At 38.8% G+C, this 25,281-nt stretch overlaps 5 protein-coding genes and 1 long non-coding RNA gene across 6 annotated transcripts; 4 read left to right on the top strand and 2 right to left on the bottom strand.

Annotated features, from left to right (window-relative positions):
* LOC109848300 (protein TRAUCO-like) lies at positions 7–3,240 on the top strand (the record flags this gene model as incomplete). The annotated part of the gene is made up of 2 exons (XM_020417734.1): positions 7–400; positions 2,756–3,240. Coding segments are annotated over 2 exons (660 nt in total), but the record flags the coding sequence as incomplete, so codon positions are not given.
* Positions 4,175–5,770, top strand: LOC109830121 (RNA polymerase sigma factor sigD, chloroplastic-like). Its single transcript, XM_020397283.1, has 3 exons — positions 4,175–4,220; positions 4,515–4,813; positions 5,549–5,770. Exons 1-3 carry the CDS (start codon positions 4,175–4,177, stop codon positions 5,768–5,770), a joined length of 567 nt encoding a protein of 188 aa, XP_020252872.1.
* On the bottom strand, positions 6,313–7,305 carry LOC109832803. The gene is made up of 3 exons (XM_020400233.1): positions 7,061–7,305; positions 6,881–6,943; positions 6,313–6,799 (listed from the first exon to the last, which is right to left on the bottom strand). The coding sequence occupies exons 1-3, from the start codon at positions 7,286–7,288 to the stop codon at positions 6,686–6,688; spliced, it is 405 nt and encodes a 134-aa protein (XP_020255822.1). The 5' UTR covers positions 7,289–7,305; the 3' UTR covers positions 6,313–6,685.
* On the top strand, positions 8,784–9,892 carry LOC109848289 (protein DOG1-like 2). Its single transcript, XM_020417724.1, has one exon. The coding sequence runs from the start codon at positions 9,121–9,123 to the stop codon at positions 9,784–9,786; it is 666 nt and encodes a 221-aa protein (XP_020273313.1). The 5' UTR covers positions 8,784–9,120; the 3' UTR covers positions 9,787–9,892.
* LOC109830112 lies at positions 14,728–18,933 on the bottom strand. Its single transcript, XM_020397271.1, has 5 exons — positions 18,910–18,933; positions 17,551–18,543; positions 15,291–16,124; positions 15,113–15,216; positions 14,728–15,031 (listed from the first exon to the last, which is right to left on the bottom strand). The coding sequence occupies exons 1-4, from the start codon at positions 18,931–18,933 to the stop codon at positions 15,178–15,180; spliced, it is 1,890 nt and encodes a 629-aa protein (XP_020252860.1). The 3' UTR covers positions 14,728–15,031; positions 15,113–15,177.
* On the top strand, positions 19,430–22,050 carry LOC109848286. Its single transcript, XR_002248759.1, has 2 exons — positions 19,430–19,536; positions 21,807–22,050. It is a non-coding gene; the product is annotated as an uncharacterized LOC109848286 (long non-coding RNA).

Here is a 25,281-nt window from a genome sequence, read left to right as displayed (position 1 = left end):
ACCGCGGGAAGCTCCAAGGGCTACCGCATGGTGCGGGCCACTCGTGGGGTCGCCGAAGGCGAATGGTTCTTCGAAATTAAGATTGCCCATCTCGGGCCCACCGGGCATTGTAGGCTCGGGTGGGCGACGGAGAACGGGGACCTTCAAGCGCCGGTTGGGTATGATGGGTTTAGCTATGGGTATAGGGATCTGGAGGGGAGCAAGGTGCATAGGGCACTTAGGGAGAGGTATGGGGACGAGGGGTATGGGGAGGGGGATGTGATTGGGTTTTATATAAGTCTGCCGGATGGGGGGAAGTTTGTGCCAGAGAGGAGGCTGCATTTTTTGGATTGGTATAAGGCGGGGAGGGGTTTGGGTTCCACGGAGAAGAAGGAAGAAGAGGGGCCGAAGGTTGTGCCCGGTGAGTTGCTGTTTCTTACATTTTAGTGGAATGTGGATTGGCATGCTTATTTTTCATCTTTATTGCATTGATTGTGGTAATGTCGAGTTGTTTGGTTCCATTTGTTGTGTTTTAGTTGTGTATATCGCTTGTATCCAATCAAAACGTCCAAGAATATCCTCGCCAATATCCTAGCGAAGTTATGCAAGGTGCAACATTAAGAGATGATTATAGAATGTCCTCGCCAATATACTAGCACAAACACCAGCTCTTATGATACGTATAATCCTCTTAAATGTTCAGTAATCTTCTTCAGCACTGTAACAGTGTAGGTGAAGTTCCCAATAGCATCTAGGGAAATTCACTTTCCGCGGAAGTGATAGTGGTACTGCAAACATAACTTCTTCTAGAGGGTCGTAACCTGGTGAAATTGAATCAGGAGAGAATATTAACTACTGAATGTAATGAATTGTACATTTGTTGATCACATATAAGATAAATATTAGTGCCAAATATCAATATTAGCCTTTTTTTAGTGTAAACGTATCATGTATTTTCAAGCTTTCATTTGTCTATTTTAGAAGTTGGGTAGGCTTAAATCAGTTAGAGCTTACATGCTCTGGCTATGGGCATAGACTCAACAGGATTGGTGTGGGAAAACATGTCCAGGAAGTAGCACTTCAAAGGTTTGGAAACTTCAACTGTTATGAGCTTTAATAATCAGTGATTTGCTATTTCTATGTGCTTTTTTTGGACCATAGCTCAACAGATTGAGAACTTTAGAGGCAGAAGTCCTTCTTTGTTGGTAAGTACAGCTTGTTTCAAGATGGGAGTCAAGTTAGACGTGTATTTTTTGGATAGTAAAAAGTGTTCTAGTCGCACAAGTATATATATATATATTTTAATAAGATGATGCTGAATGGTTTTCTTATAGGTATTTTCTAATTCTACTGCAAACAAAGGCAGCCTACTCAAGAAGGGATATGAATTTAGAATACGGACCCTCCATGCAGGATAAATTCTTAGAAAGCGAAAGAATCGTGCTACTATCAGCAAAATTGTTGAACAATATCAATAGTAGTAATCTAGAGTTCATGGATGACACTATTGACATATGTTCGATCTACTATAAGAAAAAGGAGAATAGATAATCTTGTTACATTGGATCTACACGTGATGCATGCCATTAATAACTTCTGTTGTGGTTATATGAATTGGTAATTTTATGACATGGGAATAATATTATTTTATCTGGTTTTAAAAATATGGCCAATAAAAACTATAATGTGCCTAAGAAAACAGAAATTGTGTCTCTGATGAGAGAATATATATGTTGCAAAAGCTGGAGAGGGGAGAAGAAGAATGAGTTCATCACTGCAGAATGTGTTTGAAGAAAGTCAATAGATATTTAGAAATAGGGTACGTAATGTGCAACATGATCTGGTTAGGTCCTGGATGAGAAGGAGATTATATTTGAGCGTGAAAGTTAGGAAAGAGGGACATACTTAATTTAAAACTGAAGGGAATTTGGGTAGTATAAGTTGTGGTTTAAATTTTATGATTGTCCTGAAAACTGTCTTTACTAGTTTAATTGGATAAATGGCTAATTTCCTTGTTGATAGTAATATAATTTAAATAGGAATGAAAGAATTTTGTTCTCAAACATGTCTATTAAAATGTTAGCTGCCCTGTATTTATATTGCTTTTCATAGGAATAATCTATTTGATGTAATATAATGATATAAATTTGTTTTACATGACTGTTGAATACAGACTTTCTTAATGCTGATTGCAGTCAATTATTTCATGTTTACAAGTTATAAATGTTTATTAATCTCTATTTTCTTCAATATTCAAAGTGACTTTTTTTTCATTTTAAATACATATTTCAAATTAGCTTACTATTGAAGAAAGCTCCTCTTTCTTGGATTTATTGTGCAACACGGTAGAGCATTAATTTCTAAGAACAAGGTTGAATTACGGTGGAGTGTCCCTTTAGATTTATGAAAATTTCATATTCATGCATAAAAATAAATTTTCTTACATGTTTCAGAACTTATAATTCTCAGTCTTCGCTAAACTACCATGAACTCTGGTTTTTTGCACAAAATCACCATAAGCTTTGTATTAGGAAAAAAAAAGCCATGATCAAAATTGCAGAAAAATACCATGAATTATTGGAAATTGTTGCAACATATTAGATGGGTAGAGGGAAATGTAGAAGACACATAAAGTACATAAGGGCACATTGTCCAAAATATGTTTTTTATCCATCCTGCTGTTAGACATGGTAGTTTAGCAAAGTTTATGGTAGTTTTTTCGGCAATTTGTTTCTGTCGATGCCTGCATAATAAAACTATAAGAATACTGATGCAGGGAGTGAGATATCTTTCTTCAAGAATGGAGTATGTCAAGGTGTTGCGTACAAAGACATCTCCGGTGGAAGGTACTATCCAGCAGCGTCAATGTACACAATGCCCAATCAACCTAATTGCGAAGTGAGATTCAATTTTGGTCCAAATTTTGAGTTTTTTCCACAAGATTTCGGAGGCCGTCCAATTCCTAGACCCATGAGTGAGGTTCCTTATCACGACTTCGATGTCAAGGTCGAAGCCCCAAAAGAAAATGGCTTCCATAACTAACAAAAGCTTTTGTTCCCTTTAGTTCTTTCCTAAAGAAGACTTTTTGTTTTTTGATTAGGTATGTAACTTAATTTTGTTTTTTATGTGATGATAATTCTTGAGAGCAAGTTAGTACTGCTGATGATGTGGTATTGTTCGTAAATTAGGTAGTGTTGTTGTTGAAATTATGTTGCCTGCCTCGAGGATGCTAGTGATATCAAGCTATTATTAGTGAAGAAAGTCTCTCTCTCTCTCTCTCTCTCTCTCTCTCTCTCTCTCTCGTTTCTTTTTTTTTCCATTTCCTTTTTCTTCACTCCTGAGCTTTTTTGTTGATCTAAATGAATATATGCAAGATGAGAACCATCATGTGCATGAAGGGAAACGATTAGATGTATGAAGTAAATTTTGGTTTAAAATGATTTTTTTGCTTCAGAGAAACTTGATATCGTGCTATCACTTTGTAGATTAGGTGTTGTTTTTCTTGCAAATTTCTGTTGCCTGTTTTGAGGATGTTACTAATATCGACCAATGTGTTACAGTCAAAAGAGGCTTGAATAAGGATTCTATCAAAGCACTTAAGTAAGGATTCTATTAAAACACCCAATAGAAAAGGGGTGATTTATATGAGTGGCACTAGGGGCATACCACCAACCACAACCTCAACCACACTCCCTTTCTCATTCGCTACAGTGTACTGGACCCCACATGGGATTTTAAAATTTTAAAATCCCATGTGGGGCCCGGTGCACTATAGCGAATGAGAGAGGGAGTGTGGTTAAGGTTGTGGTTGGTGGTGTGTCCCTATCATTTTCCGATTTATATACCATTTATAGGTGGCTAGAGAGTTGGGTTGGTAGATCATCCCCACCCCTCTAGGAATGGTTCTGATGGGATCCCTATTACTTGGGGTGACTTTGTCGATCTAAAATGAATATCTTCAACATGAGGTAACAGTGTAAGCTTACGTGGTTATTTCCATTGTATATTCAATTCTGAGCATTAGCTGGAAAGTTTAAGCATTATTAGTGAATGCCAACCAATTTCAAGTCTTAATCAGCAATAAAAGCTTAAGATAGGCTTGTTATTTGCAAGGTGGGGGGCCATAATGTATTTGTTACTTCATTCAAGATTTTATCTTCATTATCTCGATTTTCATGATAGTTCTGCATAACGCATGCATAGACTTCTTTGGGTATATGAAGATGGAATGAAAAGGAAAGGTGCATAAATTCTCCACCCAAATTGCCTTATCTTCTCCTCTCATAAGAAAACAAATCAATACCTTGTCCATTTTCAAAATATCTTTGCGCCATGGAGAGAGTACTGAAGGATAATATCCCTCTAACATTAAGCAAACATCTCTCTTCTGCACCAAAAGTAAGCCATGCCTTCATGTTCTCTTAACCGATCATTGGCTACCCTCTCTCTCCCTCTCACTCACTCTATCTCTTCAAAAACTTCAGTTCAAATACCGCAATCTCCTTCTAAGCAAAGTTCTAATTTGGTAATTTCAGATGATTCTTTTACTATTGCTGCCATCGTCGAAGCTGTTAGCCTTGCAAATGCAGCTGCTGAGGCTGCGAAAGACGCAGTTTCTTCTGCTCTTGTGCTTGAACAGCTTGAGATTGGAGGAGGAGATGGTTGCCGGAGGAGGAGGAGAATGAGGAAGAGGAAGAGGATGATGGGTGTATTTAGCTATTTTGAAGATGACGAAGGCTTAGGTGGAAATGTAGTTAAGGGATCTTTGTCGAAGTCAGAGAGATCTCGGTATCTGACACGGAGACAAGAGGCTGAGTTTTCGGTCTCTCTCAAGGTATTTGGAACAATTTCATCCCTTAATCCTAAACAGATTATCAAATGTTAGATACTTAGAAGACATATTTGAGTGAGCAAGTTTTATAATATAATTGAAGGGTATTAACATTATGTACCGTTCACCCTTTTTGATAAATACGTTCACCCTTTTTGATAAATACAACAGTGAAAAACTAAATGGGTCTCATTGGAGATTGGTATTTGGATATCGCTCTTCAAGTTATGCAAGCCCCATTTGGGTATTGTTCTTCAAAACTAACAAGATATTACGCTGTTTTACACCATCTAAGCAGCAACCTACAACAGAAATTAATCATGCAAAATATCAAAATCATGTGATTACTCATAGGGGGGAAAAACCATTTTTATAGGGAATTTGAAGACCATATCACACAGTTTGGAACCATCAAAGTAGAAGACATCCCAAAAATAGCACAACATCCTCTAATAGAAAAGCATGTAATCCATCCTTGTTACAATAAGAATGTCTTATAAACAGTTATTGCTAACTATATCCAAATGATAGTTTAGATTTACACATAATTAGTCCTTGTGAACTGCCATCATCATTATGTAAACATCCAATTGTCATCTACATAATGAAATCTGCATTATGCTTTGATTTCTCCACATTTCCAATTTCCACATTGGCAAATACCATATGCAATCAAATTTTATAAAATTTTCTTATTGGATAAAAGCACGATCTTCAACGAATTTGGTATACCTGCAGGTTGGAGCTATGCTAGAGGATACGGACTCAATAAGTAATAATACAACAGCCGAAGCAATTGAGAGGAGGGGGAAAGCTGACAAAGCTTGCCTGAGAGCAAGGGAGTGCAGAGAGAGGATCACTCTGAGCTATAAAAGGCTTGTTGTCTCAATCGCAACTCCATATCAAGGCAAAGGGCTGAGTCTGCAGGATCTCATCCAGGTTGAACCCATGTTCCTCTAAAACTTTCTCTAAAACTTTCAGGTAGTGGATAATATGCCCAAGGTCCAATCCAAGTGATAACGTAGTCTTAACATGAGTCCCAAGCATCGGCTTAGGCAATATATGGATGTTAGATTTGGGGTCTATCTTCACTTGGCTCGTAGGCTCCTTTTTGCATCGTAACCAATACGTTAGGTGTGAGCTTTACAGCAACTGCCATTGGACTAAAGCTGTTATTCAACTATTTCAGATTGAGCATCAAGTTAAATTGTTTCAGATTACAGCCATTGACTAAAATAGCACTTGCTGTCAACTCGTTCCAAAGTCTAAACACGGGATAGTAGAATAATTCACTAACTTTAACTGTTTGAAACTAAAAGGAGAAGAATTCCTCTTGAACATTTTGTCTACGAGACTACAACTACACCACAATGGATGGTGCTTAAAAACCTGATATTTTCCATAATGATAGTATAAGATGGAAACACAACCAAACAAAACCAAAAATGACGAACTTGTCTAGAATCAAGAAGTTAGAAAGGTTGAATAGAAAACCATATAGATGAATCCAACAAAAGCCCATGGTTATACACTGTTTTCAGAACTTTACGCGTCTTATAAGTCATGAAAGCTTACAGTATACAACATCCATGAATATGTACAACATAAGATACAAACAGCAGAGCTGCAACAAACCATTTTCATTTCATATACGACACAATTTTTCCACAACAGAGTCACCAGATAATTTCTCATACAAGCGATAGATTAGAGTAGACTTCGACATTTGAGGCTCCCTCTCCAAAACAGCGATTATATCCTTTTGAGAAATATTTCGTGCAACTTTGGACTGCGATATGGCTGGGGGGGGGCTCCCAAATCTTCTACTACCCCCTGAAACTCAAACCTCCAAATTGTATACCTGGTCTATTCCATTTAAGAAAGGAAGATCACTGAATGCAAGTAAGAGTACATCATCCCCCCAACAGCAGCTCGGGCTGCAACATTTGCTGTTGTTGTTCTCATCTTGTCATCCTCTTCCTTGTTGGCCTGAATGCAAGTAAGAATACTGAAGACAGGAAAGGGAATATTTTTTTCCAATAAGCACAAGTTTACTTCACCTAATATTACCTTGTTGGCCTTTGATCGGCCATCATCCTTGTCCTTGTCTACATCTGACCCATTGCCATCAGACTGTAATTAAAGAAAAAAGTATTAGCTTGCAATGTATAGAGCAGAAGACCTCAGGAAAGAAGTGTTAGATAAGTATCAGAAAGATTAGCAGTTTTGACTTAATAAACATTAATAAACCTCAGGAGTCGTCCACGGGCGGCCGATGGAGGAGCGGCGGCGGAAGGAGGAGTCGGGACGGAGGAGGAGTCGGGCGCGGCGGTAGAGGAGCGGTGGCCGATGGAGGAGTCGGGGCGCAGGCACGGCGGCGGAGGAGGAGTCGGGCGCGGTGGAGGAGGAACGGCAGCCGATGGAGGATTCCGGGCGGAGGAGGAGTCGGGGCGCGCGGCAGAGGAGCGCGCGGCCCATGGCAGGAGTTCGGGGCGCGGGCGTGCTGCGGCGGGGAGAGGAGTCGGGCGCGAGTGGAGGAGGAACGGCGGCCGGAGGAGGAGTCGGGAGGCGGAGAAACGAGGAGCCGTCGACGGCGGCGGCGGAGGAGTGAGATTGAGAGAGGGGAGGGAGGGAGAGAGACTGAGATTGAGGGGGAGGGGCGTTCTGAGAAGCGTGATTTTGGGGGGAGAGAAGAAAGTGAGGCTGTGAGGAGGAACGGCGGCCGGGAGGAGAGAGTCGGGACGCGGAGGCGGAGAACGAGAGCCGTCCGAGCGCGGAGGTACCGGCGGAGGAGTGAGATTGAGAGAGGGGAGGAGGGAGAGAGACTGAGATTGAGGGGAGGGCGTTCTGAGATAGCTTGATTTTGTCGGGGAAGAGAAGAGTGAGCTGTACCACATTATTAAGGCTCAAAGATGGGCTTTTTTGCAAATTTCCCTCTACCACTTTAGATCAAATCAAAACGGCTCACAAAGATCCACCTACACTACTAAGGAGATTGGTATGCTTGGTACCAGCATACCCATTTTCCTCATATATATATATATATATTATAATATAATATATATATATATATATATGAGAAAAAATGGAGAAATGGTACCAAGCTACTGATAGTTGATGTGGGTTTCATCTTGCCCTTACATCTACATTGGAGTTGGGGAAGGGTGGTTGAGGCTTCTAACTTCAATGTGTGATGTAGGGACAAGATGAAACCACATCACTACCAAGTACTTGTACCAAGTTTCTCACATTTTCTATATATATATATATATATATATATATATATATTATATATATTATATATATATATATTATATATGAACAAGACCTCTCACCCTCTTTTTTTTACTATAAAAAAATATCGACACATTATTCTAGAAATGAAAATGCAGACGTAGGTAAAATATTTGATTAGAAGCTCAATATCCGAATACTCGTGTTAACTTGAGAACTGTTTAGCTTAAATAAGTGAATCTAAAGTCAATGCTCGTAGACCCGCAGGGTTGACGCAGCGATAATTATATCCCTGCTGAGCTCCTGTCAGGGGACGATCCATAGGGAAAAAACTCCTGTGGTGGAATCGGCCAATAGGTAAAAAAACTCATAGGCAAGCGAGGGATTAATCCCATCCGAAACTCTTGGGTATACCTCATGGGGAAACCCATAAAAAAAAAAGGATCTACGTTCGTGATCGAAAAATCAAACTATTCTCTGAAAGTAATAGACCATGATCTGGGAAAGTTATGTTTTATTTATTTAAACACATTCTATCATTAAACAGCACGTATACTTTTGAGTCTATATCGATTTCGCATATGCTCTATTTTTTCACCACCTGGCTCATATTTATATTTGATATTTGGCCAACAGGGAGATAAATTTCCTTATATTGAACTGTATCTGTACGTTTGTACGCGTAATCAGTAATCAGTAAACAGATAAAAGCTCAGTAATAAATACCGTATTAGATCTCTACCAGTTTGAACCCTAATTACAAAGGCACGTGGGCAATAAGAATACATCCAAATGATACAAGTGCCAACTCCCGAACAAAACAAAAACAACTGTACATACTCACCTCCCTCCACGCCTCCCCTCCTTATTGGACCCCCACCTGGCGATAACTTAACCCGATAACCCGGTACCTTGAACTACAAGATATATCCGAGCCCAACCTTACATCACGCTCATTACAGCGGGAACCACAACCACAACTATAAATAGCAATCAAACCCCCCCCCCCAAAAAAAAAAAAAAAATCCTTCATTTTCCATCTCCTCTCCCTCAATCGGGTTCGGATCCGAGTTCCAATGGATCCTAAATCTTGGATCCAAGCCCAAGCCTCTCTCCGCAGCGAGCTTATCCGGTTCCGCCGTGAACCAGACCGCACAAAACTCCGCTCCCTGGTCGATCACGCTCTCGACCGCTACGAAGCCCACTATCGGGCGCAAACCCGTTTCGCAAAATTCGGCCCGGTTGAAGCCTTCAACAATCCTTCGGCCACAAATCTGGAGAGGGCCGTTTACTGGTTATCGGGCCTCCGGCCTAATATCCTAATCCAACTTCTCTACACCGAGTCGGGCCACAGATTCGAGGCCCAGTTAAGCGATCTCTTAAATGGGGCCCACTCTGGAGATATCGGCGATATAAGCCCGGCCCAACTGGAGAAAATTGATGATCTGCAGAGGAGGACGATAAAGGATGAGGTGGTGATCGACGAGGAAATGGGTCGGGTTAAGGAGAGCGTGACCGACCCGTTTCTGCCGTCGGATTCGGATCTGGATTCGAGATTGGAGGAGATCAAGAGAATTTCGGAGGAAGCGGATGGGTTGAGGATGAAGACGTTGAGGGCTTTGTTGGGGATTTTGGATCCGCTTCAGGCTGTGGATTTATTGATAGCGATAGCGGATTTGGAGATTGGGGTTCGTGGCCTCGGGTTGGAGTTGGAGAGGAACCCGATCCGTTTATGGCATTAAGAGAGGCCTCTTTTTTTTTCCCTTGAAGTATGGTGTAATCTTTTTTGGGTTACTTTATTGTGTCTTTTTCTTCTATATTAATAAAGAAAGATAAGTGTACTATAAATTTTCTATTATTTTAACATTACCACAAACCAATCCACAAAATAGTAAAAATGATAAAAAGCAACACAGTAGTTAAAATACTTGTAAATAATTCAAATAGTTATTAGGATTAATGGGTATGTGCTAGCGGCACATTTTGCTAAATAAACTGTTAGATCCACATCTTTTGATGTGATTTTTAGGGTGGGTCTCATAACATGATTATCTCTAAATAGTTTATTTCACAAAATGAGCTACCACCCCATAATCGTTATAATGCTACAAAATTACTGACATATGCTTTGCAATGAATATCTCAACTTAGGTGAACTTCCGATTTTTTTAATACCCCTAAACCAAAAAAAATAAAAATAAAAGCAGTCAGATGGATGCTTTTGTTCGTGGAGGGGACAATGTGCCCAGTTCGTCGTAGGACGCAGATGGATGCTTTTGGAGAGCATGTCATCCACTGTCAGAAACAGCCGGGGTTCAAGTACATGCACGACTTAGTCAGAGATGTCTTGTATGATATCCTCCAAAGAGCAGGGATCCCATCCAAGAAGGAAGCGCTGATCAACTTCTTCACTCCTCCTGGAGAGGCTAGATCTACTATAAGGTCGGCAGACGTTCTTGTCTACAGTTGGAGCGGGGGGAAGCACACTTGTGTTGATCTCACGGGGTGTCTCCGTTGGTAGGGTTTGGTAATGGAGTGTTCACGGTTGGGCAAGCAGCTGATAAGGCGGCAGAGACAAATGTAGGCAAACATGATCAAGCTTGCAAGGACAACCACCACAGTTTCATCCCGTTCGCGCTCGATACGTTTGGTTTCCTTGCAGCTGATGCGGTGGAGTTCCTCAGGATGGTACAGAAATTCATGAATAGAAATGTCGCGACAGCAAGATCAACTGAGTACGTGTTTCGCAGGTTAGATTTTACAATTCAAAAAGAATTAGCGGCGCAGCTTGTTGCCTGCTTGTCATCATCACGTATGTAATATTCAGTTTGTAGATAGATATATAAATATCAGAGAGAAAAAAAAAGGAAAAAAACATGAAGAAGAAGAAAAGAAAAGGCGGGGGGAAAAAACTTAGGGCATATAAAGGTAGATGGACCTTTTTTCATCTTTTTCTACAGATAAGACTTTTGATTGGGTCGGGTTCCGTTAAAAAAAAATTTCTCACATGTGAGTGGTTAACTGGTTAGTTTGTAAAGTTTTCGGCCCAATAAATTATTGGCACCGCCGTGACTCCTCGAATCAAGCGGCATCTGGGAACTTGGAGACGAGATATCTTTATCAACTTTCCTACAGGCGCTTCAAGGCATTGAATAAAGAGGTGGTTCGTCACGTAGGAATGGGCGATAGATGATTTGGACGGTGACGGCGACGCTCGCGTTTGTTTGCGGCGGAAGTTTAATCAAGGATCGATCGGAAAAAGAATAAAAATACAGAAAACAATTACACATAATGATACACATAATCACAGAGTTCCGAAGGATGGAGGGTAAGTTCCATCGTCAAATCTAAAATAAAGACATAATGAGGTTCGGTGATCAATTTAGGCATCTACACTTTTTAGAATATAATAAAAATCTAGCAAAATTAATAGTTAAATTTTTTTAAAATTAGCATGTGAGTTCGCATGACAATTTTCAACAGGAAATTATTAAGAATATTTAAGTACGGATTTAAAAACTTTAGAGTATATAAGTATTATAAAAAACAAGTGAGATATTTAAGTGTAACCATGAGATTTCTAGCATTTGCATTACTAAAAATATTTAAGTACAGATTTAAAAACTTCAAAATATTACGTGTTGTAAAAAAAATTGAGGTATTTAAGTGCAAACTAACCTTATTCCGACTTTGTTTTGTTCATCGCAGGGCAACTCTAACTAAAAGCTGTACAGGGCAGGATGGGCCTAGTTTAAATCCATTGTTTATTATATGAATGTATTATCATATGGGAAGAAAATGAAAAGATTTAGTTGCTGTTCCATTGGAATATGTTCATCGAGATTAAAAAAAAAAATTAAATATCTTACTTGCTCTTATTTTGTTGTGCATTTCGAGCTCAGAGACAACCAATCGAGCCCCTCGTATTCTTTTAAAATTTCTTTTTTATATATGAGTCCCTTAATTCTATTTTGTTTTTGCTCAAATGCGTCACTTTCTACCGAACCAATCTTGTTGAATAGAAGGTATTTTTTTCCAGGTACAGGCAGACTACAATGCTATAAATATACGAATTACCGAACATTTGATGAGAGCCATTTATTGCAAGAAAGTTAAAGAATTTGACATATGAAAATGGCTTCCACAAGTTAAAATTTTCACATTACGAAGATGAGTATGCGTAAAAATAAAATGCTTTATCCCCCTTCAAAGTGCACGATCCTACATTGTTAGAACTTGTCTAGTGATGGCAAAAATCTTTTGGTCTGAACGAACAAAAATTACATGCAGATCTAGATGAAACGTAGAAATCTGGAAACATCGCGGCAACGTATTTTCAACTTTCTATAGTATATCTTGAAGGATGATTGTGTGTTTCAATCTCCATTGGTTTCGATCATAGTCGTCGAGATCCCATATAAGAAGTTGGTCGCATGTTTCAACTGCACAATGCAAACAACCTGCGACCTGTCCTATAAGTCCCCCGCAAACTTCCTCTTCAGACGTCCGTGGAACCTCCATTTTTCGACATACTTTTTTCTCGAGATCGACTGCCACTGTAACTGAGCTACTATGATCGAATAGATGAATACTCCCGTTGTAGAAAACGGGGTAATCTTTTTCTACAGAACAGAGGTTATCAAGAGCTTTAAGGTCATGAAATTCTACCCACTCGCCCCTCTCAGATGAGAGAGGATATCCCCAAGTCCACGTAAAAGTCGCCATCGTATTTGAAAAGCGAAATTGTGATAACCTTGTAGTGAGGGGATCCCTAAGGGTCAAAGGCCAATGCTTTAGTGTAGTACTGATGACCAGCTCGAGGAGTCTCAACCCACCTCTTTATTGCAGGATTGCAGACGTAAAGCTGGCGATCCAAGTTTGAATCTGTATCCCAGCAACAACACAGGATATCAGTCCATTGGAAGAATACAAGACGCTTAAATTACCGTAAGGTCGGAGGAAACTCATCATCCTCTCTACGGATTGATGTCGCCTGCTCTGAACGCTGAAATACACTGCATTTATCTTTGAATCGGCCCAGTAGAACATTCCAGTGGTAGTTTGTTTCGATAGTGTTTGTCGGTGTTGCGTGCCACGCCTTCAACACATTTGAATTTGCTGAGAGATTTCACGGGCAGTCGCCATAAGATCTCCATCAATAAATCATCTCTCAGTGTTGTTCTCTTTGCCTTATATTTCTTGGTGACCTCCATTGATTGATGATTCAAAAGCATATGATAATAAATATATATATATATATATATACTATATATATATAATATATTATATATAGAGAGAGAGAGAGAGAGAGAGCAAAATGGTATACTTGGTACCAAGGATCCTTGTAGTGATGTGCGAACATCTTGTCCATACATCAACACCTAGAAAGATGGAGCTCACCGAATCAAGGTGTGGATGTATGACAAGATGTGTCACCATTCACTACCACAGGATCCTTGGCCCAGTATTACCCATATTCCTTCATATATATATAGTATATATATATATATATATTATATATAATATATATTACTATATATATATAATATAATATATGGATCAACCCATTCTAAGATTCAAATTCCAACCCTTACCCTATTACTCTTCAACCAAATCGTGAAACTTGTAAATCCTAGACACTCCATCAATAACTTCAAATGTTCAATAACTGGATCTTGAATAGCTAATACATATCAAATCTTCAAGGGGAGACTAACAAACAAAATTTTCTCTGCAGCTTGCAAAGATACAACAGAAAGTACATGAGAATTACCCCTTATAATTTGACCCATCTAGAACATTTTTTATGCTCAAATTAGAACATTTTTATGCTCAAATCACAGCTATAATTCCGATCAGAGGTTTATATTTAAGTCATTTTATTTTATTGATAACCTGAACATGACACAGAGATTAGTTAGCCTAATAACAACGATAGTGGACTTTAGCGAAAGAACAAAGGAATCAAGTTGGTTAAAAGAAATCAGCATGACCAAGGATTTGTCAGAAACAACAGAAAGAAAGGTTTATAATACTCCTCTAATTGTCCTATAATAATTGATGAATCTCATTAGTGGAACAACAAATTTTATTAATCTCAAAGAAATAGGAACCTACCCTCTTCACAATTAGTTGTTCTGAGAGGAAAAATCAAATTGAAGTAATATGAGAAGTCTGATGTTAAGAGTCATGTCTGCAACAGAGAATGTTCTTTGATGAAGTATGACTGTGATTGCTATGATTTTGAAAAATAAAGAACCTAAATCTTAAGGTAGCAAAAGGAAATGGGAGATTAATATTCTCCTACTCTTTCTTTCAGAAAAACAAACTTTGTCTAGGGAACCATATTCATCTTTGAGGCACAAAGTAGGCCAATAAAAAGATGATAGCAATAATCTGAAACTCCTAAAAAAGTAAGTGCATGAATGAATATGTTAATAATCATGGACTTGTTCAAAACCATTTCACGCACTTCATAAGCAACACATAAGAAAATTTTCGTCATGAATTAAGTTATACTAGATTAAAATGGCTTCAGAAGGATCATTATGCCTAAGGAATTAAAAAGTTTACATACATATACACATTAATCAAACATATAAGAAAATAAATATAAGCATCCATAAAAACAAATAAAAAAAGGCCGGAGTGATGTAACATAGAATGTGAATAAGATAGATATCAATGAAAAAATTCCGAAGCTATTCTATAACTAACAAATTTTTTATTGGAGTAGTATAATCTCACAGACTATACATGAGCGTTACAGAACATCAAAAAACAAGCCACATAGCTTGCAGTTGAATGATGGTCTAACTGCTACAGAAGCAAAAAGATGAGAATGTGTTTGAAGTGTTGAATTGAAAATTTACAGTTGAACTCACATCGTGTGCAATTTTGGTTCAAGGTACATACATAAAAGGAGGAGTAACATCTCCACCATCACAAAAGACTATGAACAGGAACAACTGGACAAGTTCTCACCACCTATAACAGCAGAATCATAAAATTAACAACCATAAAGGACTTTACGATAACCGTAAATATTCTCACTAAATGTTAACTTACTTTAATAAAAGAGAGCAAAGGGAGGTTGTTAGCATGCCAGTTAATAAGAAGAACCTCCTGCCATCTCAAATCTCTGATTTTGGGGATAAAGGCGTCGACAGCATCTGCAAACATAGAAACTAAATTCTTTAAGCAGCTCCAAATGTCATAAAGATGGCACGAGAGTTACAAAACTTACATCAGCAAACCGAGTTTGGCCACACTTCAGTTTGGAAGATTTAATAGATAAATCCTTCTTAGGAAGCGTCGAAGACAAAGTAGAAGCTTGTTTCCTTGTCTGAGCATGAATACCTAAAAATGACTGTGGAGATGGATTCTTTGATGAGACAGAAGGCAAGGTGCGGCTGAGCCATGACTCAGAAGGAGAATTGGGCAATGGTAACAAAAGGAGAGATGGCATAGGATCAGGATCATTCTTCACTTGATTATTTTCTCTTAAAAGCATTTGTCCTCTTAAAAGCATTTGTCCATCATCCCTATCACTTGATCTGGAGTCATTGTTATCTTCATACTTATCGCGAGTTTCTAGAACAAGAATTTCATCCATTCTCTGACTTTGTATGCCAACCTGAGAATCCTCATCATCTGGTTTAGTTCTGTCTTTGATATCTGAAGAGTTATGAAGAGAGCTTGATTTTGAACTTGAATCGAATTGAAGAGTTCTCTCAACTGAAGGACTTACGGAGCCTGATCCATATAGACTCATTGAGTCTTTCTCAAAGGAATTGGACACACCAGTCTTGAAACACTTTTTGTCTCTCCTTGGAACTCCAAGAAAACCCTTGCCCTCATGGAACGGGGATTGGGATGGCTCATTTCGATAAGGAGATACTCCAGTAGCATGAGAACAGAGTTGCGGTGATGATCCATCAGTCGTCAAGGAATCACTCCAACAGGTAAATTGGTTGGATTCACTCGTTAGCTTACTGACGTCCTCCTCTTGAATAGGACTGTGTCCATGTAGCATGTGTCCATGTAGCAGTTTGTGTTTGTACACTGCTTCCCACGAGTACTGCCGATATGTTTAATTTAAAAATAAAATAAAACAAACAATCAATACAACCTTAAAGAATTCAGAGTACTTAAGTAGCATAGGTTCCTTATTTCACCCGTTAGATAAAATCGTAACCCTCAATCTTCACTACAACTTTAGAGTTTTAGTGCAGCATAAGTGATTATTAAGATATTATCAGAGAAACCGAGGTACTACTGTGTAAAATTGACCAGGTTTTGGCCCACGAAAAGAGTGTCTTGAGCTATAAGAGCATGTTAGAGAATAAAATTATAACCATCAACCCTCATTGAAACTTTGTTGTAGAGACTTTGCGACTCATAACTAGGGCTGTAACTTGAAAACCGATAACCGAAAAAATAACCACACCAAAGCCGAACCATAACCAAAAAAACCAAGGAAAGAAAAAAACCGCACCAAATCGCAAAAAAATAACCGAAAGGTTTGGTGTGGTTTTGGTTTCGGATGTTTGGAAACCGAAACCGAACCGAAAAATCGATTATATATATTGTAAGGAAATTATATTATTTATAGATATATATTATTAATATACATAAAATTTTATGTAGAAACTTCAAACTTGGGCTTAAATGAAGCAAAAAAAAAAGGATGGTCTTGGCATGCGTTCCAACATTACTACATAGTCTACATTAGACTTTAATTATATTTCTAGGGTTTCTAAGAATTTGAGTTCTCGTCCATCGCCCCCAAAGTCCCAAACCCAACGAGCTTTTGGTCCTTCGCGCTCCGTCTCGTCCCCTCTCGTCCATCGCCCCCAAATCTAGGGTTCTCCCGTCCATTGGCCCCAAATCTTGGGTTCTCTCGTCACCGGCGAAGAAATCCCTTCTGTCACGTGGTATTGTAGCTTTCCCTTTCCCCAAATGTTGGTCATGGAGGAGCTTGCTGCTGAACTTGAAGTGCTGATCTATCATCTACATGTTTCTGCTATTCTAGTTTTTCATCGCTTTTTTTTTCTTTTCGAAAACTATTATGTGGAATTGTGGGCTGCCTTTTTTTTTATTTTTTTTCTTTTCTTTTCTTTTCGGAAACGGTTATGTAATATGAGACATTTCTACTTTCTACTTTTCTAGACTTGTTTTCTTTATAGAATAACCGAAAAAACCCGATATAAACCAGAGAAAAACCAAACCGAACTAAACCGAACACAATTGGTTTATGAAAAAATAAGTGAAAAACCAAACCGAACCGAACCGAAAAAATAGATCGGTTTGGTGTTCAGTGTCACCTATTAACCGCACCATTCAAACCGATTAACAGCCCTACTCATAACCTATGGCCACATTCCCTCATTCTATTTGTTTGATAAGGACAGCAGAGTAGATGGATTTCAGTTGGGCGTAGAAAATGCAGAACATTTCATGAAAAACTGAATTAAAAGAAAACACAAAATTGACCACAATCTCACCTCTTCTTCAACTTGCCCAAAAGACTCATGCTCCATTGCCTTAAATTGTGGCACATAATTTCTCCGAACAGAACTCGGCGGCAATCTCCTACCCGAAACCTTCATCCCCGTCACCGGATTCAACAAACACAACGAACCCTTCAAACAAAACCTCGGAATCAATCCACACCCTTTCAACAGCAAATTCCCATTACCATAATACTCTTCTTCTTCCTCTTCATCCTCATCATCCTCATCTTCCTCAATAAACTCCGCCCCATTCGGAAACCTAACCCTGTTTTGATCCCCATTTTGAATGATAACCCGATTTCGATCCCAATTTGGTGTTGGGGTTGGCTTTCTCGATGAAGCATGCGGCACGTCCGCAGCCATAGCCTTAGCCACGTCCGCAGCCTTAGCCGCCGGCAAGAACCTTCCCATCATGAAATCTCGAACCTGAGGATCCGTCGAGAAGCTTCCAGAAGATTCAGGCATCTCGCTCAGCCCGCTGACGCTACAATTCACGAACGACGACTCGGTCGGCGATAGCGTCTCGACCGCATCGCAGAACTTTTCATCTTCATCTTCCAAAGGCTTAGAGGATTCTTTCTCGACCGAGAACGTTTCTTTTTCATCTTCTAACGGGTTAGCGGGTTCTTTTTCGACCAAGACCCGACCCGGAGGTAGCTTGGGAGCGACGACGGTACGGACCGAGCGAGGGCGGTCTTTAGGGTGGCCCGGGGACTGCTCCCAGCGAAAGGGGACGACGCCTGGGTTTCGGACCGGACCCGATTTGAGATCCGATTTGTAGAAGGGAAGCGCGGAGCGTGAAGGATTCGTGTTCGGGTCGGGTTCGGATGCGGATCGGGGACGGAGAGGAGCGGGGCGTCGAAATCGAGACGCGTGTTGTCGTCCATTCCAGGGTTTTGAGGAAGAAGCCCTAAAATTTGATGGTTGAAGGAGATAATGAAGGATTGGAAGTGGGAAGTTGAGGTTTGGTGGAGTCGCATTTTTCTACTCGATCAGTAGAATTCTGTCATGGATTTTGACTCGTATCATGTGAAGGAATTTACAGTGGGGATTTATTTATTTATTTATTTTATTTTTTCGAACACGGGGAGTGTGAGGACCCGGGAGAAGAGTCAGATTTATTACTGTCGGTAGGTTTGCGGACGCGGGAAATTATTTTAGGCCATTTTTTCGGTCTTAGTCCCTTTAATGTTCAATATTTGCATATTAGTCCCTTGGATCTTTAAAACTGCGTTTGAGCCCCTCAAATCTTATAGGATCTTGCAAGACAGCCCTTCAAGATAAATCATGATAGATTTAGGGGGAATATTATGTTAAATCTAGCAGTTATAGGCAAAATAACCATCTTACCCCTCTATAATATACTCTAACCATTTCCTAGTAGGTTTAAACTAATACCTGCTTAAAAAAAACCCAAACTTATGTTATTGTAGATTTTAAGTTAGGAGTTAACCCGATAATGATTGGGTTTTTTAACTAAAATACTAACAGAAAGACCACTTTGCAAGACCTTGTAGGATTTGAATTAGGAATTAACCTGACTATAATTAGGTTTTTAACTGAAACACTCATAGAGTGACCACTATGCAAGACCTTACAGGATTGAGGGAGTAATATGTGATTTTCAAGATTTGAGAGACTAATATGCAATTTTTGGAGGGATTTATCTGACATTATTGAAGATTAAGGGACTAATACTAAAAAACCCATTATTTTACTGGATGACTAGTAGCACGTGATAGCGCCGGTATGAGATGTTACCAGGCCGGGTCGGATCTGAAAACTACTAGACTTGATCCATACCCGAAGCTGGATACATTTCAGGGTATAAACTGCAATTTGGGGGAAAACAATGCGTCAATTTGTAATTCCAAGAGACAGAGAAAGGCGCTTGAGAATCCTGAAGAGGCGCGCGGTGAATGATGAAGCCAAAGGTTTGATCACGGATCGAGAAAATTCTAGCTCCACCGAGATCAGGTCTGTCCCTAAAATCCTCTGCTTTATTTACCCTATTTGCTTCAAATTCCCTTGACAATCAGTGAAGATTCCAAATCCTAGTTCTGTTTTTTTGGCACCAGAAGCATTTTAATCCTCGTTTTTTTATTTATTATTGGTCGTTTTAAATTAATTTATAGAATAATGTGGAGTATGTTTTCAATTTGGCAAGTGTTGATCGATAGCTGCATATCTTTTAATTTTGAATTTTCAGTATCCACGGACATAATCTTAGTAAACAAACCAAGAACCAAACCGCCAAAATTGTAGCGGCAGGGTTGGCAATGATTTGGTTTATTTTATATTGATTCCACTTGTTTATCACTGTCAGAAGTAGGTGATTAAAATCCTTGAAATTCAAAATTTTTTGAGTTCTGCAAATTTGAATCTGCTTAATTTTGTATGATTCCTGTATAGAAAGTGAAGTAAATTCATTGGTTTGAAAGGTTGACGTTGTGACATACCACACGATGTATGTTCAACTTTTTATATAACCAATTTACTTTAGTCTGTATGCAAGACTAATGTTTGGATTGAGGGGAATGAGGGTGAAGGGAAGTTAGGGGAACCATTCACCTCCATTCACCTTGTTTGGGAACACTTAGGAGGTGAAGTTAATTCACCCTAGTTCCCCTTGGTTCACCCCCTAATAGTATAAAAATTGTTACCCCCAAATTGGGGTGTAACCAAGGGGAAGGTAACTCCCTTCCCTTCCCTTCACTTCCCTTCACTCAGTTTTCCTTAACTTCCCTTCACCCCCTACAAATCCAAACATGCCCTACAAAATTAAGCAGATCCAAATTCGTAAGACTCGGGATTTTGGCTAAAAGCGTTTTACTTGTTTTAAAGATAAGATTGTTAGGTGTATTTATTATATTTAAATGACACGGTTAAATGAGAGAAGGGTTAGAAACGATGTTACAGTAAATTGTTTACAGCACAGAGAAATTAAGAAGTCTATCGGTTGCAAGCATGAAGATTATAAGGATGGATGTGAATTCAATAGTTTCATATAATGGCATGATGTGAGTATGATAGTTTACGTGTGGCCTAGTTATTTGAGAAGAAGATGACACCTATTGCTGGATGATAAACGTTATAGTGTTAGTAATTTCGTAGTTTCAGCTGGTTACCTTGGTTACAATTCTGAACCACATTTGGCTGAGCCTCCATCTGCTCTGTACTCCAAGAATTTCTTATCTTTTGATTTATTCATTTTGGAGAGGCTGTGGACTATGGAAATTGATTTAATCACCAAAACCACATTCAAGTTCTAAACGCACAAACTGGTGAACCAAGTGTTTTAGTAGTCTTGATAAATTGAGGAAGAATATATGAACAATTTCGTGGATAGTTGTTGAGTCAGTCTTGTAGACATACGTATATGGTTGTAAATCTAAACTATAGTGTTATTGAATTACTTCTGTTTAGTTAACTTCAGCTCTATCTGTTACCAAGTTTACGGTGTTGTGTGTCAAGGATATGATTCCAGGCTGAACCAAATTGATGAGGATAATGTGTTCCATCTTTATCTACTGGAGAAGTACTAACTATAGAAAAATGTCCTGTTTAGTTTGAGAAGTTACAGATACGCCGCATATTGCGTGTGTCTGACATCATAGTTCCTTTTTGATAAGGTCATATGAACATAGCTGAAATGCTAGTGCACTCGCTTCTGCCGAAATGAGAATGCTAATAGGTGACTGTCAATACACGTGATATGATAAACCAGCGACCTGTTAAAAGTTAGAGGTAGCCTCAGTTCAGGATCAGGAAAGGGCGAGGTTCGACATAATAAGCAGAAAGAATGTGGTAGTTGTTAACATATATAGACACAGGAGATGCCCTTTGAATAGAGAAAAATTGAATTCAGCCAGCGACAACCACTTTGACGACTGTTTTTTAAGTTTTAGTTGGCATTGATTCAGCTAGCTAACCATGCTTCTGTTCAAATTGTTTTGTCTATGCACAGTCTCCTTTGTAAGTGATCCTCGGACATGTACCTTTTTCCTTCTGTCAAATTGTTTAGTGGGTATGTTCTATTCTGGTGCTAATGTCATATGAAGTGAATAATGAGACCTCAAAGAATGGGTATGTTCAAACTGTTTAGTCAATTTCATCATCATTGAAACTTATAGTATATGTATCAACTTCTGACATTTCGGTTTCTTATGTGTATTAAGTCTGGTCTGTATCCCTACGAGAGTTGAATTTTGTTTTAATCTGTTTAGCTAACTCTGATGTGTATCAAGGCAGTTGCATGTTTTGCCTCCGATGCGTGTCGAATGTCTGGAACTGGAAGCTTGCCAAAATATGTGCATTGATACTCATCGGAGGCTGTTGCATCTGTATCCTACATGTGTCTGCATCAACACTTTCAAGAACTTAGTAACTGTAATCATATCCAAACATATCAGTCCTTGAACCAACTCTGAGATTATTGGTGGAGCTTTATATATTTAGTTTTCATTGTTTTATATGATCACGTATTTAGTACCTTTTTTTATTATGAACCTTGTGAGTATAACATGCTTTATCCTACTTGTATACAGACGCGCACACATGCACACGCCTTTATCCTAATTATATACGGGCACGCACACATGCACACATACTATGTATCTATATTCATAAATCCTTTAAGGTGTTGTATATCCCTGTAACAGTGTCTTGTCATTGTCTTGTCATGTCTATCTTGTTCAACACAACCATGCAGCCGAAAATGGCTTTAAACATGAGTTTCTCCAAAGAGGTATCTTTTATTTCTTCCGTCTTGCTTAGAAGTTCATAAACACAAGAATTAGGACGATGTCTAGGTTTGTCTACGATGTTAAAACTTAAAATATAGTTTTTTTTTCAAGGGTGATACATTTGATCAATGCAGAATCCCTTGAAACTTGTTTGTTTCATCCATCCTGCGCCTAAGTCTAGACTCTAGGCTTAATTGTTACACTTCTTGGTGTTGATTTTACTTATTAATTGCTTCTTTCAGATCCTTTCTTTTTCAACAAAACTTATCTTAATCTTTCTCTAGTCGATCACCGCCCCCCTCTTTTCCTTTGTTGGATGCCTTTTCATGGAAGAGGATGTACGGACCACTATAGCCTGGAAGATGAACATATGGCTTTCTGTTAGCATCATCAACCATGAACAGTGCCACAGCAGCAGAAACGACGTTTCTCATTAAACATGATCAAGGCTAAATTATTATAAATTTTTAGATAGTTTTTAGAGATATAGGTGCCACAGGTGCTAGGGTGTGGTCACTGGAAATCACTTCTCCGAACGTAGAAACTCTATTTAGGTCCATAATTTTAAAAATTATGCAAGTCATATATAGGTTCATTGAGATCTTCTGTTGGAAGCCTAAGATCAACCGTTAAAACTGATCTTGAAACATTGGATAGACTCCAGCCGTCAAATTCCTGGTGAACCCACCATTGGCTCTCATCTAGTCAATTGAGAGCTCCACACACACACACACAGTTTGGCTTCATCTAGTCTCGGTCAAACACTGCAATCAGAGTGTTACCCTTTGGTTTTGCACTAGACTAGTCCCAGACGAATTGGGGGCGTCCCCTTCCGTGTTGCTCGCTTGCAACTTGGAAGATGTGGTCAGTTCTTAAACCCCTTTTTAGAGATCTAGAAGAATCCTCCCACGTATACCTAGTTGCCGGAGAGAATCCAAATCTCTAATCGGGATTAAACGGACCCTAACGAACACAGCTTGTATTCCACATTCTATAATCGGCATGCTTCATTGAGGAATTGAATTAATATCTACCGAACACAGGAATGTATGATACATTCAAGTGCGACAACCATACACCGGGGAAAGGCAATTCTATCAGGCATACTCTTGATGGATGTATGGCTTGCGATCATGAAAACTTTTTAGATTTGTGACATTCATATTTTCATCCATGCTATGCTATGGTACGTCTACGTTTAGACAGATGATTAATGGAACAATACATGTGAATCATGTGCACTTTATGTTTTCTCAGATCATGTGTATATTGCCTGCATCATTATATTAAATTTCTTATGCGTTACGTCTACATGTCCGTTAGCATTTGGTGCATATACAATATTTACTTTCTGGCTTTGATTTGGTTTTAATCTGAGAATCCAAATTTTGACAAGCTTAGCTAGGGTAAGCTTGGTGACTGGTTGTTTTGTGCTTTATTAGTGGGTTTTCACTAGGTGGGATGTTGCAAGCGATCAAGTATTTTAATCGTTTCTTTGGATTTATATTTTTACTGTGACTCGTTTATGAAATAGTTTATGATTACCATACGATATATTGCACTAGATAAGAATAATTTTTTAAACATCTGCTTCATGGTGATAACAAAGATACTTTATCTGTAAGCAAATTTTAATAATTTCATATACAAATCTTAACTAAGTTGATCCTTTTCTTATGGAGTGTCATTTGCTAACTCTTGTACAATTATCTATCTATAACTTTACATCCTATTAATTTTATTTCTATTACTTTTGGGGATAAGATTACAATGTAATGTATCCTATTGAAGATATTTCTACTAATTAGGATAGGGTCACAATGTAATATCTAAAGAGCGTCAACGGTAATATTGACCATGGAAATATTTGTCCAAACTCACACTTCTATTAATTAGGATGATCATTATGTCATATCTAAAGACGATCATTGGTAGTATTGACTTATAGAAAGATTTACCCAATCACACACTTTGGGAGTGTGATTTCTTCATATTTTTCTAGCCGAGTAAGGACATTTGATCTTTTGATGTGAAAAGTGTACTTTGCCATGTCCCAAATAGCCCATGAACGTACGGGACGGCAAGCTATATGCGCCAAAGAGTTTCTGTGGAGCTTAAACTTGAAGTTACTCTTTAACGGTTGATATACATATGACTAATTATAAGTTAATCCACTAGCCAATTATAACTAACTTGAAACTATTGCTAGGGTCAGTTTGCAACTCCTCGAAACTGAATTGATTCTATTCAAGTTTTAAGCTAAGCTAAACTGTTTCTGTTTTGATCCATGGATCAAAATAGAACCGACTTTAGGAAGCTTAATTTTTACCTTAGCAAAAAAAACTAGGCTAACAGCGTCTCAGTTTATCTCCCAAACATGGACCCTCAAAACTAGACAAGGATCAACCTGGTCTGGTCCCATTTTAGGAGGTTGTCAAACATACCCTTCCCTAAACTAGACATGAAAAATATCTTTATGCCGACAAGTGACCATCAATAAACTTAATAGATATATTATTTCAAACTTTTAAACTATATATATATAATATATTGTCGCATTACATTCTCACCCAGGAGAAGAAGACTGCCGAGCTCTTCTTACGGCAACCTCAGCCAACGACTTAAGATTACACTTCACAATCGTATCCGCGAAGATACACGTCTCCTCCTTCGTGCTCCCGGGCGGCACGTCCACCGCGTAACTCTCCGCCACGATCGTCTCCCCTCCTTCCGCCTCGTGCACCTGATGGAATTTGAAGAACACAACACTCTACACAAAGGAAACTTTTATTGATAGAACACTTGAGAATACAACACTTGTTCTTACAAGAACACCTCACTTTCACACAATTCCTTTATTTTGGTGGACACTCACACAAGGCTACACTACACACTCAAGCTTTCAAGCTTACTTCTTGCTTGCTTGCTTGCTTGCCCAAATGAGAGCACAAGACCCCTATTTATAGTTGTTTAAGAG

The sequence above is a fragment of the Asparagus officinalis genome, chromosome 1 (assembly GCF_001876935.1).
Source record: "Asparagus officinalis chromosome 1, Aspof.V1, whole genome shotgun sequence".
NCBI lineage: Eukaryota > Viridiplantae > Streptophyta > Magnoliopsida > Asparagales > Asparagaceae > Asparagus > Asparagus officinalis.
This window is presented reverse-complemented; position numbering and strand designations above follow the sequence as displayed.